At 39.2% G+C, this 20,035-nt stretch overlaps 2 protein-coding genes across 5 annotated transcripts; both read left to right on the forward strand.

Annotated features, from left to right (window-relative positions):
- Nucleotides 1–49: 49 nt before the first annotated feature.
- On the forward strand, nt 50–5,089 carry LOC122996804 (collagen alpha-1(IX) chain-like). Of its 2 annotated transcripts, XM_044372507.1 has the most exons (6): nt 50–1,623; nt 1,771–1,844; nt 2,830–2,916; nt 3,681–3,813; nt 4,218–4,614; nt 4,777–5,089. In XM_044372507.1, the coding sequence occupies exons 1-6, from the start codon at nt 1,607–1,609 to the stop codon at nt 4,819–4,821; spliced, it is 753 nt and encodes a 250-aa protein (XP_044228442.1). In that variant the 5' UTR covers nt 50–1,606; the 3' UTR covers nt 4,822–5,089. The 2 variants fall into 2 exon arrangements, with proteins under 2 accessions (XP_044228442.1, XP_044228441.1); XM_044372506.1 differs by having other exon boundaries at nt 4,218–5,089.
- A 101-nt stretch (nt 5,090–5,190) lies between these two features.
- col9a1b (collagen, type IX, alpha 1b) lies at nt 5,191–20,035 on the forward strand. Of its 3 annotated transcripts, XM_044372504.1 has the most exons (34): nt 5,191–5,627; nt 5,982–6,065; nt 6,741–6,761; nt 7,181–7,243; nt 7,338–7,373; nt 7,464–7,526; nt 8,641–8,694; nt 9,114–9,149; nt 9,266–9,289; nt 9,419–9,472; nt 10,564–10,617; nt 10,841–10,873; nt 10,964–11,020; nt 11,121–11,174; nt 12,684–12,737; nt 12,860–12,913; nt 13,060–13,113; nt 13,206–13,259; nt 13,358–13,411; nt 13,504–13,557; nt 13,679–13,732; nt 14,358–14,402; nt 14,498–14,551; nt 14,644–14,697; nt 14,788–14,841; nt 15,411–15,482; nt 15,656–15,691; nt 15,791–15,835; nt 15,942–15,974; nt 16,084–16,230; nt 17,605–17,659; nt 18,555–18,743; nt 18,824–18,901; nt 18,985–20,035. In XM_044372504.1, exons 2-34 carry the CDS (start codon nt 5,997–5,999, stop codon nt 19,179–19,181), a joined length of 2,055 nt encoding a protein of 684 aa, XP_044228439.1. In that variant the 5' UTR covers nt 5,191–5,627; nt 5,982–5,996; the 3' UTR covers nt 19,182–20,035. The 3 variants fall into 3 exon arrangements, with proteins under 3 accessions (XP_044228439.1, XP_044228438.1, XP_044228440.1); XM_044372503.1 differs by having other exon boundaries at nt 5,191–6,065; XM_044372505.1 differs by lacking the exons at nt 5,191–5,627; nt 5,982–6,065; nt 6,741–6,761 and adding an exon at nt 6,456–6,691.

Here is a 20,035-nt window from a genome sequence, read left to right on the forward strand (position 1 = left end):
ATAATAATAATAATAATAATAATAACAATAATAATAATAATAATAATAATAATAATAATAATAATAACAACAATAATAATAAACAACAATAATAATATCCCAATTACACTGCTAATCATCCTTTGTGTTAAAATAAGTATTAGAATTATACTTATTCATAAAAGATAGGCTATATACATCTTTCCACATCTTGTGCTACTATGAATGACATTGTCATGAGTATAGAATTATAAAGTGCTTAAGAATGCCTACTACTAAATAAGAACCATGTTTAAGGGTCTAAGGTTGATCAGTCAAGTCTATAGGGTGGGTCTGTGCATGTCTCTGTGAAATGGTATTTTCTGTCACTAAAAAGACTTTAGTGCCATGGGTTTTGAGTGTTCAAATTAGAGGAAAGAGGTGACTCATCCCAAAGAATCCTCAAATAAAATGTATACCGCAAATAGGTTAATAATAGGTGATAAAAATCTTTAATTTCTGTGTGCCTAGTATATGTACTTATAATATCCTCACAGGGTTGTAATGTGCAATTATCAACAGTCCTGTATAAATGCACTTCTCTGTGTATATGGATTGTGTTCTTGCTATATTGTATACTCTAAAAATGAAAACTGAGGGGTTGTTTCAAGAAACAGGGCACAAGTAGCTATATCATTTTCCACAAACACCATTAAATAACACCTTTTTCATCATTAAGTCATCACATGGTGCAAACATACACAGCATTGTTAAAAAAGAAAATTACAATCACCAGAGTTACTTGTGTTCAGATAGTCAGATTTGGCCTTTCAGTGCTTGAGGCTACTTAATCACTTGAAAGAATTGAAGCATGGCAAGATAAAGGAGGAAATGTGGGGGAGGAACAAACAATCAGCAGTTTCATGTCTTATTTCCCTGCACGCACATTTCCACACATACAAATTCACTATATAACCTTTCCTACCTTATAAAAACATCATCATGGATATACTGTATATAGATTATTGATTCTGGATAGTATCCCAACAATGCAAAATATGATTCCTACAATTAAAAAAAAGGAATTAGAACTTTTTTTTCTTTTTTCTTTTTGTTCTGCCACTTGGCCTGACACTATAGACACAGCTTGAACTGCCTCTTAGTCAGCAATGATTTTCAGTTTACACTGGAAACAATTCTTTCCAGTGCAACTGTGCAACCATAGAGATCACAGAGAATGTGGCTCCCAGTAGTGTTGAGCAAATAAAGCCACTACAGGTTAACATCATCTCTTTCACAGATAATTTACTTGGTATTATGTATAATACACAATCATGAATGTAGAACTGCAAATGTGATGTATTACTGTAAGTGTATGCTTGAAGAAGCATGGACCTTTAATCTAAGATGGGTGCAGGACAACTCCAGTGGAATGTAAAGTTGACACTGTGGAGACTGTTGACTCACTTCCCCAAATAAATGACAACAGTCAAGCCTATAAGAGACCCTTCACTGCTATGACCTCAAGTTTTTCACTCCTGCTGAGGGAGCAACTATCTAGGGTCCTGTAGTGTCCTGGAAGCCAATTTGAAGAAACATCCAGCAGCAGGTGTTTTTTTTTTTTTAAATTTCCAGATCAAGCTATGAAATGGGTGGAGTTAAAAGGTAAATAATTTACTCAAAAGTGTCATATGTAACTGATACCAGTATTGTCTGACAGTTTTAATTCTACACTGACAGCCACAATGCAACTGAATACAATTACTCAATCATAATGCATGTTAAGGTTTACAATTTCTGATTGCATTCCAGAAATATCCTATTGTACTCATTGTGCTGCTGCTATGTGATCCCACAATATCTCTGCACGGGACTCCATTCTCAGAGTAAGTATTCTATTGCACTTCATTGTAGGTGCAAATGGTGAGAGAACGATGACAAGGATGGACAAAATAATGTGAGCATTTCAACAATGAAGGACTTCATCCGTGCAAATGTTGCTGCAAAGGTGGCTCATGTTTACTTGCATGTCTATTAACAGTATCAGTCAGTCCCCTACATACTTCATATGTTCATCCCTGCTAGTTAGTTTCAGTTTGTGACCACTGCTCCTCTCTGTCAAAGCGGTTTCTCTGTGGTTGACATGCGCTATCGCATATGTTTTAACACATTGAATAATTGTGAAGTTTTTGTTTTATTACTCATACATATACAATGAGCCATCTCATATTGCAGAGACCTCATTGAGAGCTGGCAAATTCTGCTAATTGGCATTCATTTATGTAAGACACTTATTATCTGAACATTGCTTCAAGTCCTTTTCCATTAGGTGTTTGCATCATTCTTGTCTTCCTTCTGTACATACTGTACTGCTGCTCTTATCTATATTTTATGACATGTATGTGTGGGTCAGTGTAGCAGCACTAACATTGGGTTGTGTGCATGGATATAGATTCAACAAAATAGAAATCACTGAGTAAAATGCACTGGTCAATTACAATACTGGCAAAGCATCAGATTACAATACAGCATCGACCCTGAGTCACACATTTGAATAGTGTCAGGTGTTAAACACAATGCCGGCATCCTTATTGGCAAAAGGAGAAATCAAGGATGCTGTAATCATTCATCGGCTATGTGAATCATCTACTCAAACTTGATAAAGAACTTTAACTTCCTGTCCAGATGTGTAAAAACAGGACAATCTAGAGCTTAAGTGTTAAAGAGGAAACCACAAACAGTTAGAGATAGCCTAATATTTATTCAAGGCAGTGTTGCAGCTTTCCAAACACTGAGCTTTTATTCTCTCTCCACAGCACACACACACGCTCTCTGACTACTAACGGGCTGCTTTCTGTTTCCATCTTGCAGCTGTGAGATTTTCATCTCAAGTTGGTATTCATATGGAGCAGCAGTCCATGTGCCCTCAGATCAACGTAGGGGAGGATCGTTTTCCAGGTGGATTCATAAAAACTAACCATCACTTGCTTTTTTTATTTGCTTGACATTTGCTCTGCTCATAGAAAAAAGAACTACATATTAGTCCTATATAAAAAATAGAACAGTAAAAACTTTAAGATCCCCTCCAGAAATATGATGAAACATTCAAAATATCAATTTTTGAATACTTCTGAACAGTAATTTATGTTTAATGTTGTTTTTCCTTAAAAAGTTCAATTACCTTGTTAAAAATTTGTAAAATTATACTGTCTACCTATCTAGAAAAATGCATAAAAAGTTTAACAACTAGGAACAAGATCTTTCCTATACCTCACTGATTCTCAGTTTATATGTGCTGGAGGTTTCAAGTTTCCACATCACACTTGTGTAAGTCGGATAGTAAACCACAATTGACTTCCAAACTAATTGTGATGCCATAAATCATGCTCCTATGTGCACGTCTTAAACTCAGATCTAAGTTAAGTGAAGTCAAGTAAAGTAACAATAAGTAAAACAAACTTTTGAGTGGAGGTGGACTTTAAAAAAACTGTGCAGCTGCTGTACATTTAACTGTAAACATTTTTCTCTTGCAGCTTGATGATAAAACCCTTGCCCCATAAAAGAAACATTACAGGAATACATTGACACCATAATAACTATTTAAAAAATGAAGTAAAAATCCTTCACTGTGTAGTAGCATTTGCCCAAGACCTTGAGGGGACTATTACAAGACCTCTGAGATGATTTATGATTTAACCTCTCTTCTGTCCCTGCATCCTCAGGATTTTATATCGTGTCCCAGTTCCACATTGCTGAGCTGGCAAGAAGAGGCACTGTTAAAAAGGTTGCTGGATCGTCTCCTCAGCATGTTGCTTATCAAATAGGCCCAGCATTCAACTTCAGAATAAACACGAGGTATGTGGTTCTGCATGGAGCAGGGTCTTTAAATAGAGTTGTACCAGTAAACAGTGACACCCAGTGGTTTAGCTGGTACAACGACAATTACCCTGTCCATGGTCCTGAACATTTTAGACTGGGTGTAACTGCACCATCACACTGCACCATTTTAATGTGAGTGATATATATACAAATATGACATTTTATATTATCAAAATACGATAAATACGATTGGATCACGATAACCACACAAGAGCCACAGAAAAGGTAATTATATATAACAATTATAATATATAATTATAATATACAATAACAATAAGGTGATAAAAGTAGTGTTCAGTATCACAGAAACATCATAAAATTTTAGTTTTTTTATTCGATATGCAAGCTGAGGGCTTAATAGTCTTCTCTCTTTCTTTCAGATCAGCTTATCCCCTGGGTCTACCGGAGGAGTTTGCCTTTGTGTCCGTGCTGCGCATGAGTGGCAGCACCATAACTAAACACTGGAATATCTGGCAAATGCAGGATGTGAATGGCGACGAGCAGCTGTCAGTCAGACTTAACGGGGAGTCTGAGTCTCTGGAGTTCACCTTCACGGCGGCGGACACCGGGAGGCAGACTGTTGTTTTCAGCTCTCTGCCTTTTCTTTTCAATGAGCAGTGGCACAGAGTCCTGCTGGACGTCAATAGGCTCTCTGTAACACTCTTCGTGGACTGTGTCATGATCGGTTCTCAGAACATATCACGCCGGCAAAAAGTTAGTCTGGATGGTTTCACTTTGATTGGAAAACTAAAGGACAACCCGGTGATGGCCGTTCCGGTACGTCTGTTAACACCTTCATCACATCTGTTGCAACCAAAGCAAGACCTATGCATTTTTTTTAATTTAAGGGAGTCAAATCCAGTTGTCATTGTCTCATTCAGTTGTCTGTCACAATTATTCACATTCAATTGCCTCACTGACAAGTTCACCCATTCTCAGACCTACAAACGGCCCCTGGACATCCCAGCACTTACAGAGGCCTGAGAAGACCCTCAGGCACTAAAGTTAAAGTACAGGGAGACTACTACCACTTTTCATGTCACTTTACAACTACAACTTATAGTTCTATCTCCTCACATTTCATTGAGGAATGTCATGAGCATTTTTTTAAATTAACTATTTATTTTATTTTAATTTATTTATTTGACAGAGACAATGCTCATTAATAATAAAAAAAAACAATTGTAAATGAGCCAGAGTTAGCCTAGATGGCTAATTTTCTTTCTATTAGACCTGCCTGGCTTAAAGACATTTTAAATGTCAATTTGTTTTGTCTAGTTAATATATCATAAATTGGCATTTTGTTCAATATTATTCTGATTTTTTTTTAATTAAGTTTAATTTTGTGTATGTATATATATATGTACAAATGTATTTATATATTTATTTTACATGACACCATTGTGCTCGATTTGAATTGCTTATTTATTAGTCATTCCTTGGACAATGCTAACCATGTGCATGAGACCATTATCCACGATGAGAAGTTGTACTCTTGATTCTTAAACTTCTAAACCTTTGCTTGGTTGTGTATTGTACCTACACTATGAGTATAGAAGCAGCGACTTCTTAGGTTTCATTCGTGGGTCCTTGACATGCAAAAGTTTGGGAAACCCTGCGTTTTCTCACCAGCCTGTTTGGTCTGTCTGTGACATGTGTAGAAGCTGCAGTCTGCTGTCTCTTCATTCAGGCTGTACAGACAAATATGTGGAAATTGTTGCAGGTTCTGCCTAAGAGCACAAGCAGTGCACAGGCCATACAATCCTGCAATACCACACCATGCAGTTAAGGTGCATAATTTTCAAAGATTTGTCATGAACGCCTTTGTTGTGCACGCATATGAATTTATTTACCAGCTTTGACCACATTATAATTCTTTTATAAACTTTTATAGCCCATAGTCATGTTTCCATAATGAGTCCCAGATTGTTACTAATCTACAGTGCAAACATCGCCTTCTTTCTGCTCTTCCTGTATGCTGGAGAAAATGCAGACGAAAGCTTAATTAATGGAAACAGCTTCTTGCACTTCGGGCGCGGGCCTGGTGGATCTTCAACATATGTTCCGGGATTAGGGGACACAACGCACACTTAATGCTACTGCCACTGCTGATTTATTATTTTCTTTTCTGTTTATTTGTCAAGTTTGAACTCCAATCGATGCTGATTCATTGTGATGTGACGCGAGCCCGGACAGAAGCTTGTTATGACCTCCCTGCCAGAACATCGGTAAGGAGAATGAAATTAACTACAGTGCATAATGAGCCACATTCTGAATCTGCAGTCTGCAAAACTTCAAATAGGCCTATTGGTTTAGCTATAGGAGCCATTAATGGAGAGGCAAATAAAATCAAGCACCATTCAACTGTGTGCGTAAAAGAACTGTTTGTTGACCAAAATGTTATCTTTGTCTTTGATCTTGTCGTCCTCATGAGCGATTTTTTATGATTTGAGGGAAAACTTTAATTTGCCACACTCGGTTTTAGTTGAAATAAAATCATTTTGGGTCACAGCAGAGGTTAAATAACCCGCTGATCCTGCCTATTGGTGGGGTCTGCAGTGTGACCCCTCCCCGCGGTGTCCTCTCTGCAAACCCTCCAATCCCTTCCTGTAACCAAACATTGCATGAATATACATGAGCCCCTGATGGCTATGGGACCTCGGACGGTCTAGATAGCTGAAGCGGATTCAGTTTGGCCGTTTTGTCGGGGGCTCCTTCAGCCCAACAAATCCCAGAGAAAGGACTACAATTTTTTACCTTTCCTGCCCACGGGGAGATCATGGCTCGGGCCCCCAGCCTCAGAGGGCCACTTCTGGTTCTGCTCCTGCAGCTTGTCCTTATTTGCTCCGCTCAAGTAAGACTTATTCAGTTTCTGCCTTTCTTGTCTCTCCTTGTCTCTGTAGACTGATGTGACAGAAGTGCAGGTGAGTGTTTTCTTGATGCTTCGGCTAAAATAACAAGATTGATTTCACCTGCAATTATGGATAGAGTTTGGGACTGTTTCATTTTGAAAGTTTATTGGACATCTGTCACGGAAAAAAAGTTTAAGTTTGTCTGGAGTTCCTGTTATAAACTCTCTGTTTTTGTAAACTCTAATCTACCAAATGCTGGTGAATTTATACAATCAAAAACCATTTCTGTAGGCTGTAACGTATTTAATGTATCCAAGAGACAGTTTAGTTTTCTAGCAACAAACAGTAAGGCGGTGCACCTGTTCCCATTTTCCCATTTTCATATTGATAGTGTAGCAGTATGGCACTAGCAAACATGGCAAAAATTGGTTTTCAGATATATTAACTCATATTTTCTTTATTATATATATATATTTGTTTTTATTACTCAGAGGAATCAAGGATCTGCTGGCCCTCCTGGACCTGCAGGTGTCCCGGGAATTGATGGGATTGCTGTAAGTTCTCTCAGCTCTATGACATTGTTCATATCAAGTGGCAAATAGTTCATTGTTTGTGCTCCCTGAAAACAATGAATCTCTTTTGTTTCAGGGGGAAAGGGGAGAAGATGGCGAGGACGGTTATCCTGTAACTATAAAGTTTGATAAAAATTTAAATAATATATTGTAGGGCTCTTTATTGTAGGGCTTTTCATGTATGTGGGACCTTTGTTTTTAGGGACCTGATGGAGATGCAGGTAAACCCGGGTCTTCAGGGTTACCTGGAATTCCTGGAAATGATGTAAGTACTCTATGTTTTATATTCATATTGCATATCTTTTGTTTTTGCCTCAGTGAGGTCTACATGCAACACTCCAGGCTGCAAGGAGGTGGAACCACAAAGTACGATCCTCCCACCATGTATTCATACTTATCAGTCTCCTAGAGTGGGCCAATGAAATTTCGGAGCGGGGGATCTTGGATAAATGTGTACAAAAATGTGAGGAATTTATTAAACAGGATGAACAAATACAAATTTCCTTTGTAACAGTGAGGCACTGCTTTTGTCCAAACTAGGGCCTGAGTGTAATCAACTGTGACTCGCCTCAGAGTAAAAAACAAAAAGGGTTAGAAAAACATCCAAACATAATACTGGTGCAAATGATGGACATTGGCAATACTGTAGGTGATTTTAATTCACCGTATAAGTTTAGGCAAATGAAATATCAGTTAATATTGGTGATTAATGGTTTATTTCAATGTCCATCCAGAATGTGTTTCTACATTCAGCAATTATAAAATGTGTTTGTTTTTATACATGAATTCTGATTCATTGTCTGTGTTCTTAGTGGATACATTGGCTGGGATTTTGAAAACAATAGCAGCTTTGTTGGCTGGCTGCTGTTGGTATCTCCTGTTGAGAATCCTCAAAACAGTGTGGAATGATTTCTGTCGGTGGGCTTGTTTGAAATGAGCCAAAGGAATGTTGCTCTCTGCTTGGTTTGTCGTCTGAGACTTTTGCCCTCTGCCCTGCTGCTGGCTTCTCTGTGTGTCTGATAGGTCGAACACGATCTTATGGGCGTCATGACGTGTTCGTAAACTCTTTCATTTCAATCTGACTGAGCAACACTAACCCGCAGTGCAGTATGTATTGAAACACTTTAGAGGAGGGGGTTATTCAAGTTAATCCCACTTGTGAATATTAACATCGTAGGGCTCCTCCCATAAGGAGTATGCTTATGTTATGATGATGTAACATATAGGGGTTGAATGTTGAATTTAGAAATATTGACAGAGAGAGGATAGTATTTCATGCTGCTTTTCAGATTCACACGCAAGGTGAAAATATGCAGGCACTCAAGCACTCTAAGGTTTGTTATGATGTATTAGTTAAGCCTGATGTCTCTTCTCTGCAGGGTTTGACCGGCCCTATTGGAGATCCTGGGCCCGACGGTCCCCCCGGACAGAAAGTGAGTGACTAATGAGCCTTTGCTTTTCCTGCTTCAGAGGCCGTCAGTGAAATGGTGCCAAGCTGCTGTCCGGTTTTTTGGCATGGCAGGGAGAGCTGCAGTGCATAAACCAATTCCTCATGACAAATGAGACTTAATCCTGCAAGTTTTCTGTGTAATCTCCGTGGGGAGTGAAGCCCCAACATCGCTCCTCATTAAGCTAAACATTGCTGGGTCAAGTGTGGCCAGCTCAGTCATGTGATGAGCTAGAGGAATGTTAACTCAGACCGTCTGCAGTCTCACACAGCTCAGTTTTACCTGATCATAGTTTTTGCCTCAGTGTACAAACAGTAATAACTGTAATAAACTGAAATAACGTGTGTTTGATGTGATTAAAGAATATTTTTGCTATCTATCTAATGTGTTTTCTTTGATTTTAGGGTGAACCTGGAAAAACTGGACCTCGTGGAACAGCTGTGAGTTACACATAGTCTCCTCACCTTGATCTAGTTGTTTATCTAAAGTTCATTCTTGTCACATGTCCATCAAACTGTACACAATATTGGGTCATACTTTATATGTTTCTCCCCAGGGTGTTGGGCCAGATGGACCCCCTGTAAGTCATTATTTTATGATACACAGTCAATGCCCCATTTTCTATTGTGCTACCTCAATTTTGTTAAGTTGCATCAAAATTGTGTTACAATAAAATATTTCAACTCTATCTGAATGTGACTTTTAACAGGGACCTCCTGGGCCTGGAGGACTTCCAGGTGAATTGGGAAAAGTTGGACCACCTGTGAGTACAGAGAAAAAGACTGTTACAGTGTTTTAATTAATATAATTAAGACTGAAACATCAAAAACTTGCACAAGCAGTGAAGTGTTGGTAAGCTACAACATTATACTGGCCAATCACAGGACATATGTGTTCATCTTTATGTGTTAGCCAACAAAAAAGTGAAAGGCAGTCCAAGTTGACATGATGAAGACTTTAAGTACCGTTGTGTCCATGAACTGAAAAAGGTGTGACTCCTGAAACTTCAAAAATCTTGTGAAAAAACACATTTGTGCACACACATACTATTAAAGAACACGTTAACACACACATACAATGTGCACTATATACTGTACAATCAAGTGCTCTATTTTACAAACATTTTCTTGTCAAATGCATTTTGGGGCCTTTTTTACATATTCTAAGAAAATTTAGGAATTGATATAAGACTAGAAAATCAACACAAAATAAAGAATACATAAGCATTTCATCTGAATAAATTGCCTAAAGGGTCAGTTTTTTATCAGCACTTCATATCCCAGAAATCATGTTTACTTTAAAGTTAGGACTGTGATTTATTTTATTATAATTTTGCCCTTTGGCTGTAGCTGTCAGTACCAAATTAAATTGGATTTCAGGGTAGTGAGTGTGGATATACAGATAGGGATAGAGATCTCAACGTGTCACAGTACATTTCAATCACCATATATGAAAATAGTAAAAATAGTAAAGTACTTTTCCTCTGCATGACTATTTTCACATAAGAATATAAGAAGTGAGCCAGCTATGCTACATGGCAGACTCAAAAGCAAAATAAACTGTACTGGCTAAAATCAGGTTGAGTTACATTTGAGTAGGAAATGAAAACTACTATACTAAACTATAAACTATACTTAAGATATTTATCAAAAAACACTATGCTTATGCTTTTAGGCTAGCAGAGTCTATATTTTTTTATGACACTTGACAGAACATCCAGGATGAATGTATTTCAGCTCTCATCTTTCCACAAGCTGATCTAGCTGACACTAGTTTACTATCCTGCTGTGATAGAGAAAACTGTATATTTCTTCTTCATGTGTAGCTTTTGACACCATTTGTTTCTTACCACAGGGGGCGATGGGTGTGAGAGGGCCACAGGGACCTGTTGGACCAACAGGGCCCAGAGTAAGTGACACAACTTCATTTGACAGCTCACAAGATGTGTAAATTATTACATTTGACCTGATATCTCACAAGGGAAAGAGCATGATGCAGGCAAAGAACTGAAGTAATGCTACCGCTGCACACACACGTCCTCTCTCTAGTGATTTACAAGCTACTTAGATTCATCGTGACGCTGATAAACTGTGATATGAAAGCGTTAACACACATTTTCTCTCAACTGCAGGGTGCAGCTGGAATGCAAGGCAGTGCTGACCTGGTAAAGGTTTGCTCTCTGAAGATTATGACTAAGATTTTTTTTGTTGCGCAACATACCCTAAAATATTTTCTGACTTATGTCGTTATTTAGTGTCAAAACTCCTGTCCACCTGGGACCCCCGGACATCCTGGCCTTCCTGGCATGAAGGTGAGTTGAAGGCAAGACTGTTGTGTTGTGCTAAAATCATGCTTGTGACATGATATAATGTGTTTAATTGGTGTTCCCTCTTTTCTCTGTCTGTTTCCAGGGCCACAAAGGTGTAAAAGGTGAAGCAGGGGAACCCGGGAAACAAGGACACAAGGTAAAATATACTCAATTTTGGGAAAAATAATGTTTGCAAGTATTCATAGTCCAGTTAGATCAACACAGTGATCGCATTCACACATAAAACTACATAAACGGTTACATAAAAATACAAATTTCCCCCCACAACTGTCACACATGCCACATCGGACAAAAATTATGCACAACTTAAACGTGAAAAAGGGGATTCCTGGCGCCTTTGAGACAAGTATTATTTGCGCTGCTCTATTTCAAGAAGTGATACATGCCTGTGTGTAATGCCCCTGACTCCTTGTAATGCACGGAGGATGATTTATTTGAAATGATGTTCAAGCACAACTACCCCCTTTCCCTGTAATGTGTCCATGCACTATATAAATGGAAATGAGTCTGGGCCTATCTCCCTTTATCACCCCATGCCAGGATATGATTTACTGTCAGTCTGTGCTCTGTCCCCCGGAATGATTTTCTCCTTCACTGAAAGTTTCATTTGAGGGACCTTTTGCCTGTTTTTCCATTCACAAATTCACATATGTAAAGATATTTACAGTTAACAATGGACCGGCCACATGTTGTGCTGGGGCTAAACGTATTATCCCACAGTATTAGAGGAGAATATTGAAATATAAAATTAGTATTTGAATGACTGTTTAGTGGCACATCCTGTAGTCCTGTAGCTTCAGAGTGCATTTGTAAGCCCTCAAACAATGAACAGAAACAATGATATGCCCCAGTAATTACATTAAAAATACAACAATATCAGTGATCTTTATTCACTTGAAAACCTAAGAAGCAAAAACGTGAAGATATTCCACTTCACCATTATCAAACTGCTAGAAAGTGAAGACATTTCTTTTAATCATTCAGCAGTCTGGCTGACTCAAGCTTTTATCTTCCTCTTTTTGCAGAACAAAAACATTGTCTCTATTAAAAGAATATGGGCTGCTTAATTTTTCAGTAGAGACAATCAAGCAGAATTAAAACTATGTTGAAAATTCTCTCTCTGCTCTGCTCGGTGATGTAAACAAATGCTGACCTGTTTCACCGTGTTCACTTGTCTGTTGTGTAATATTTGATTGTCAGATGTGTGTTGTTTACTTGTCTTAATAGCCACTTCTAATACACACAATTAAAAGAAGAAATTGCCTTTTTTAACGACAGAAAATATGCAAAGCCCGAACACCCCTACTGCTATCTATTTTAATGAATATCCCTCCGCAGGTCTACCACTGAGTCAGCACATAAATTATTTGTAATTTGCAAGGCAGGAGAACAGTAATTTGGAGTTAAACCGTCTGCTTTTGCCCCCCTTGCAATCCATTAAAAACTAGGTATTAAACACTTTTAAGAATTGCTGGCTCATTTTCTAATTAACTCACAGCTGATAGGAACAAACAGCCTCCGTTTGAAAAGCGAGGCACAGATGAGATGCCAGTTGCATCATGTTTTAAGATATGGTTTATAATGATGTTTTTTCTGTGTTACTGCTGCTACTATTGATGTTTTTGTTTCTCATTCACACACTCAGGGTGAGGAAGGAGACCAGGGAGCTTCAGGGGAGGTCGGATCCCAGGGACCAATGGTTAGATGCTGTATTATTTGATGATTTTAGAGCCTTTCAAGTTACAGTTTGCTCTCTGCTGTGTCAGGTTCTCTTTTTTTTTTTTTACTCTGCTCACTTGTTGGATCTGTTTGTTATTTCAGGGCCCTCAGGGGATTCGTGGAGCCATGGGAATGATAGGCCCCAAGGGGGAGATGGTAAGTGGTTTTGCGATTTCTACGCAAGCTCATGATACCTTTTATACACATCAAGGTTGTTTATAAATCACTTGCCAATTCAGGGTCTATCACATTAATATTTGTCTTTTAAAATGCTTATCCTTTAAAATATTGTCCTCTGGCAGGGAGCTCGAGGTCCCGATGGAGATCCAGGTCCCCAGGGTGTTGCAGGGGCAACTGTAAGTTTGTCCAATAATGTAGATGTTTTTGTTTCTGCAACAACTGTGGGATGCACTGTATGAGTCATATATGGTTCTTTGCATTATTTCAGGGGGATCAAGGCCAGAGAGGTGTGATGGGTGAGCCTGGGCCTAAAGGTGAAACGGTCAGTAGACACATCATAACGGGCATGTTGGTAGGTTGGATTTTGTTTCTATTGTTTTAACATATGTATTGAAAATGTATTTCTTCTTTGTTGTTCAGGGTATTCAAGGGCCAAGAGGAATCACAGGCCTTCCAGGTCCCAAGGGAGAGGCTGTGAGTGTCTGATCAATAACAACAAACAAACTTTAATGTTCGGATACACTGTCTGCAAAAAACTAATTTCAGTTTCCCCTTTCTTCCACCAGGGCTTACCAGGTGTTGACGGTCGTGAGGGTATTCCTGGGATGCCAGGAGCAAAGGTATAGCATTATTCTACTGTTTTATGTGTAAAACAAATACATCTTATTATTACATAAACACTTCCATCGAGGCGTTGCTGTTAGGAGCAGTATTATCTTCATTGTCTGTTTCCCTCCACAGGGAGATGTTGGGAAGGCAGGCGCTCCTGGAGAGGTTGGGCTTCAGGGGCTTCCAGTGAGTATGACCTTTGACCCCCAAACTGTCAAGACTGACTCTGATTGGATGCACCTGAGTAAACTCCGCTGAAGCAGTTTAAAGTACCACAACTCATATTGCACCACAAACTAAACAAGCAGCACTTAAAATAATTTTATTGCATGTTTTATTTTTAAAAAGTACACAATATAAATTGAAGTTGACCTATTTTCTCTAGATTAACCTTTAAAGCAAATACTGAATTCTCTTCCTCTATGATATTACACACATACAACGTGTTAGTAATTACCGTCTTCCTCAGACAGAAATGTGAGAGCAAATTTTTCCCAGCCCTCTAATCTGTGATTAGCCGAATGAAAGGCAGTAATGAGAATCAGTTGGCAAACATGAGCAACCTGACTGTGGCAGCATTAATAAAGATTCTGTAGGCGTGAAAGTCATCGCCTGATTTAAACACCAAGAGCACTTTTTTATCACTTGAAGCTTATTATTATTATTTTTTTATACACAGTGTTTCTTGTAGTGAGCTGAATTTTCCTTTGAAAAAATGGCACTTTGCTTGAAAGTTTTTCTTCCTTTTTGTCATGAGAAAATGTTTACCTGGTTATTGTTGCATCTCTTCTAAACGTGTTCTCTGTTTTAGGGGTTGCCGGGTTCACCTGGACCAAAAGGACAGAGTGGCGCTAAGGTTGTCTGCTTGATTAATTATTAACAATTAGCTGTTTTTTAATTTTCTTTTTTAATTTTCAAAATATGAGAGCTGCTTTGGTTTTCTTTGTGCAGGGAGATGCTGGTCAAGGAGGCCTCCCTGGAACATTAGGTTCTGCTGGCAAAGCAGTAAGTATGAGCATCATACATGCAGGAAGAACAGCCATGATTTTTATCCCCTCTCTGATGTGTCTTTGTGTCATTTTACTGTCACACCACAGGGAGAGCGTGGAGAACAGGGAGAGGTGGGACCTGTTGGACCTATTGGTGAACCTGTGAGTATTCATCCTGGTTGTTTTTCCATTGTTTAAATTCTATTCATACATCTATTTTACTTTCTTATCATTTCCTCTTCTTCCCTACAGGGAAATGTGGGCGAACAAGGCTATGTAGGTCCAGCCGGCAAGCCAGGAGCCAGGGTAAGTTATCAGCTATTAACACGCAAGCTGCGGAACACAATTTAAATTAATTTGTATTTTTCACAAGGAGAGGCACCCTAACAATAATACACTGAATGAAAGACGCTGAAAAGGGGGAAAAGCCTCAGAGGGGTATTGAGTCCTGGCTGTTGTTTCTCTGGAATGTCTCAGAGAATAGACCTGGACTGGATCTCACATGAGGTCTATTTTCACAGTAAGGGGAGACTAGTAAGCAGTGGGCTGAAAGAGCTCTCTGTTCTCCTGGCATTCCTCAGACAGTGGGTCAGCGATCAAAGCGGAATGGCACACACAAACATGGCCGAGAGAATAACTCACAATGCTGAATGTTAATTATGAGCACATTGTGTGGAAATTATGGCGCACAACATATCCTAACATTTAAACTTGAGTTATTAACAATGTTGACATTCTTATAATTTCAGAAATCTTATCAGGTGTTATGGGTTATAAAGTAGCTTGAAAATGAAGAGCCAAAGTGCTTTATTTTGAGATACATTAACCCCGCTTGGGAGTTTTACTTATCAGATGTGCTTGTTTATTTGTTATAGGGACCCAAAGGTGACCCCGGCCTTCCTGGTCTTCCCGGTCCTCCTGGCCTGCCAGGGGTGAAAGGAGAGAGGGTAAGAAAACACCACAATTCCATTCAGAAAGCTTTTCAGATTGAAAGCTATTGTGTTAAAGATTAATTCTCACCAACAAAAAGCTGACCAGCTCCCTCTAGTGTGGACAAAAACACTCTGACCTGTAGCAATGAGCATTTAGTTACTTAGCACATTTGTTTTGTTCATTACAGGGAGATCGTGGAGAAGCAGGACCTAAAGGAGAGCAGGTATGAAATCCTGATATTAATCTTATAAACACTAACATGGCATTTAAATAAAGAAGTGGGCTGCTTTGCATAAATCACTTACAGACTGTATTTTCATAGGGTTCGCCAGGTGATGAGGGAAACCCCGGAGACAAAGGGGATGTTGTAAGTTGTTACACAAACACAAAATGTTATTTTACTGCAATTATTCTGTCACAGAAGTACAATTCATCCTGTTTCCATCTTGTTTGTTTTACCAATTGTCTTCTAGGGTGAAATTGGAGAGAGTGGACCAAAAGGAGATGTGAGTTCAAGCAGATTATTTTAACATGGTATCTTAGTGTTTCCTGTGGTGTTAAACCATTAAGAGTTTTGTAATAATTCTCTGGTCTTGTACCCTATGTTCTATCCAGGTTGGTAACCCTGGTGAGCCTGGCAGACGAGGTCCTGAGGGAAGTCGAGGCCAGCCTGGCATCGAGGGGCCACCTGGCACACCTGGACCTCGGGGGATGCAGGGAAATAGGGGTCTACCTGGAGTGAGAGGGACCCAGGGTCCTGCGGTACGTCCAAAAGAAAACACATCTTACCCTATAGTATCTGTATACCTACAATACCTGAGCAGCAGAGTGCCATAGAGAGGAAAACACAAGCTAACTGTCTTTGACCGAAAACTGAAGCCTAAAACCTTTATGTCAGCATTAAGACTTACAGAGGGTAGACAAATTAATGTAAACAGTCCCTTTTTATATAGAGTGAGTTTTACTCTCTGTGTAGTGCAGTAGAAGAAAGGCTGTTTCCTTGACCGAACTAGGGGATATATCATTGGTTTTGTACACAATTAAAGATCAGAAAATGGAAAACTATGCCTCTCTGTTAACAAACTGTCCATATGTATGCACCAATTTGACAGCAAATGCCACAGGTTAAACAATTAACTTCTAATTCCTAGAATTTAACCCGTTAAGAAACTACAGAGACAAAAGTTCCTTTCAAAAAGACATGACAGAGTTTTGAACCCTCACACTCCTAAATAAGAATTAATAATTGTGTATTTGAGTTTATTTGTACAGGTTAAAATCAAAACAACAAACAGATAAGCATAACAAAGACACACAAACTCTGTCTAAATAATATACATATACAAATATAAAAGAAAAATTGTAAATGAAAAACTTTCCTGTATCTTATGCAATCATTTCATGCTTTACTTTTAAATAAAGTTACAGATCCACACATCTAATCTTCATATTCCTAAACACTTAACTAGTTGAGGCTAGAAGATATAGGAGCACTAAATAACTCTCCTTCTCATTTGGTTAAAATGTGTACTCCCTTAAAGTCTACTGAATATATTTTTAAAACTATTAAAGTGGAGGCCATGCATAAGCCCCTCTGGACTTCTCCCTGAACACTTTTATCCCTGTTATTCTGATGTCCTTTTGATAATCTTATAAAATATAAAAATATTTTGCAGCAGCAGGGGAATACAGGGAATTATGTCAGCAAGATGCTCCGAAAATGGTGCTTCATTGGGATTTAAAGTTTTTGCCTCAGGAAATCAGAATCCCAGCTCACCTGCACTCTGACATCCCTGCAGAGGAGGCGGGTAAAAAGAACACTTTCTTATCGAGATCGGTAAAATCTCAACTTAAATTCAATACCTGTGTTGTTGTAGAAGGAGATCCATTTATCTCCACAATACCAACCTGTCAGGGGATTTGAAGCCTCGTTTTTAGCTTCACCAGATTGCATTTTGAGTTTATCAAGTATGTTTTATAAGTGCATATACCATGAACTTTAAACTGTGATGAAAACAGGCAAGTCACTAAAATAGTAGGAGTACTATTTTCACTGGATAAATGCACTGTGGAACCTTGATGTAAATGTTTTTAGACGCTGTCATGACATATATTATGTCATCTTTTTTCTTCCAGGGTAAAGAGCCAAGTGATCAGCACATCAAACAAGTTTGCATGCGAGTCATGCAAGGTAAGAACCGATAGGCCTTTGACCCCGTTTATCATTCCCTTTGCCTCATTTCATGACTTTAATCTTTCCCAGAATGCCTCATTATACAACCACACATAGAGCCTCCCCTCCATTGTGTCATTGATCTGGGCGGTTGAATACTCCCAAGTTCAAAAGGGAAGGTCTCATAACCAAAACATGAAATAAGCTTCAGCCTTTGTTTATTTGATGGATGAAAGATTTTTCTCTTTGAGCTTTAGAAATGTTTCACTGAAGTCACAACCACTGTTCTCTTCATTCTTTGCTCTTACGTCTTCACAACTCATCTCCTACACTCATGACTTTTTTATACCCGATGTGCTGAAAAATTAATTTCACCTCCAGCAGACCTGCACTCCTCCGCTCCGAGCAAAGAGTCTGCCTGGAAAGGAAATCTTAAAAAAGAGCAGTCAAGCAGCCACTGCATGAATTTTCATCAGGAGCCAGAAAACTGGAATCTTTAAGTGCAAAATACCATGCAGCAAGGAGCCACAGGAGATTAATATTAGATCCATTGTGCCACGAACATAAATTTCCTGTCGCTGATTGCTTGAAATAAAGAGTATTATCTCCTTTCTGCTCAATTTACTGAGGTTCTGTGGAAAAAGGTTGAAAAACAGGAGAAGCTCGAGGGATACCATGAACACAGTTTCACCTCGCTATGCTTCTCTCTGAAGTGAAGCATAAGAGCTCCTGGACCGTCTCTTCTGTCAGAGTTGCTTTGGGCTTTCAGAAATGAGCCTTTTTATGCTATGGCATAAGTTATCACAAAGCATTACTGTCTTAAAATTTCCCTTGATAACAGTCGACTGCAAATATTTAGCTGCCAGTTCTGCATCTGATGGCTCATCATATTATTTCTGTTGTGCTCCAACAGAGCAGCTGGCTCAGTTAGCTGCTAGTTTACGAAGGCCAGAGTCTGGTGTAGCTGGTTTACCTGGCAAACCTGGACTTCCGGGGCCTCCAGGGCCTCCAGGAGACAATGGCTTCCCTGGGCAGGCAGGAGCAAGAGGCCTTCCAGGACTCAAAGGACCACCTGGACCTCTTGGAGTGAAAGGACCAAAAGGTAATGAATGTACAGTATTGTAAGGTGTCATTGTTGTCAAGTGACAAACGTCTGTCTTCATTACATGATGTTTGTTACAGGTGAAATGGGTGACAGAGGCTCCAGAGGGCAAACTGTGCGCGGACCTAAAGGTCAGCCAGGACCTCCTGGACTTCCAGGTGAGTACATTTTGCCTTTTAGATCTTGTTATGTTTAAATCTAGCAAGTAACATCCTGTATAATAAGATTTTTGTGATCACAGGTGAGCCAGGCAAACCTGGCTATGGTCAGGATGGTCGGGATGGACAGAGGGGACCTCCTGGTGTTCCCGGACAGCCCGGTGTGCCTGGGCCTCCCGGTGCAGCTGGTCCTAATGGTTACTGTGACCCGTCAGCCTGCAACCTGCAGGCAGGAGCCGCCCAACAGTCTCTGGATGTGAAGGGGCCTGCAGGGAACTAAGAGCCTCTATGGCAGAGACAGAAAGACTGTTGGATTATCTCCCCTGAGCACACAACATTTTTCACACTTTCGTCTCAGGAGCTGTGGTTTGTGGTGCCTTCGATCCATTAACCTCTAGTCTTGCGAGCATGTTTTGTGCCAGCCACATCTCCATCAGAAGGAGCCTGCCTCTTCAAGTTGTAAAAAACACATGAAACATAGTTTTTTTATGTGCTGCAAAAAAATCTAGCTTGTTCTGGTGTGTTTTTCTACCCGAGAGATATTTTTGATATTTCAGGAAGGTGTGCTCACATTTCTGAGACGAGATGAAATGACCAGAAATGTTTGTTTATCCCACTCTCCTCGTACCTCTGTCTGCGTTTTCTTTTTGTGTTCTCTATTTACACTGTTTTCTCAAGTAACAGTTCCTCTACTTTCTCACAAAACATTTCCAATAATTCCCTGAAGCAAATCAGGATTGGACTACAGTATGTTTGGTTTTAGTGCCTTTTCCAATTACTTTATGCTGTATGTGCTAAAATACCAAAGAAAAACCTGCTGAAAGCTCCATTTTCTATGTCTACATGTCTGACCATCTTTTCAGCTCTGCAGTGCAAAATAAAAAGGAGAGAGGATGAAACTGTCATCAAGTCACACTGACTTCAGTGTGTGTTGTAAATCTGTAAAAAAAAATGTTTGAATTGTGGTTAATTATATTTCCTACAAAACAGCCTGATGTGAGATTTTGCCTCATTGTACAGAATGACAACAGAGTGCCGGTGTGCATATATGGAAGAATATTTTTAATGATGAGGGAAATCCTCATTAATGGAACAAATAAAAAAAAACACATGCAGTGTTTAATTTATTCTGCA

Source organism: Thunnus albacares, chromosome 14 (genome assembly GCF_914725855.1).
Source record: "Thunnus albacares chromosome 14, fThuAlb1.1, whole genome shotgun sequence".
Taxonomy (NCBI): domain Eukaryota; kingdom Metazoa; phylum Chordata; class Actinopteri; order Scombriformes; family Scombridae; genus Thunnus; species Thunnus albacares.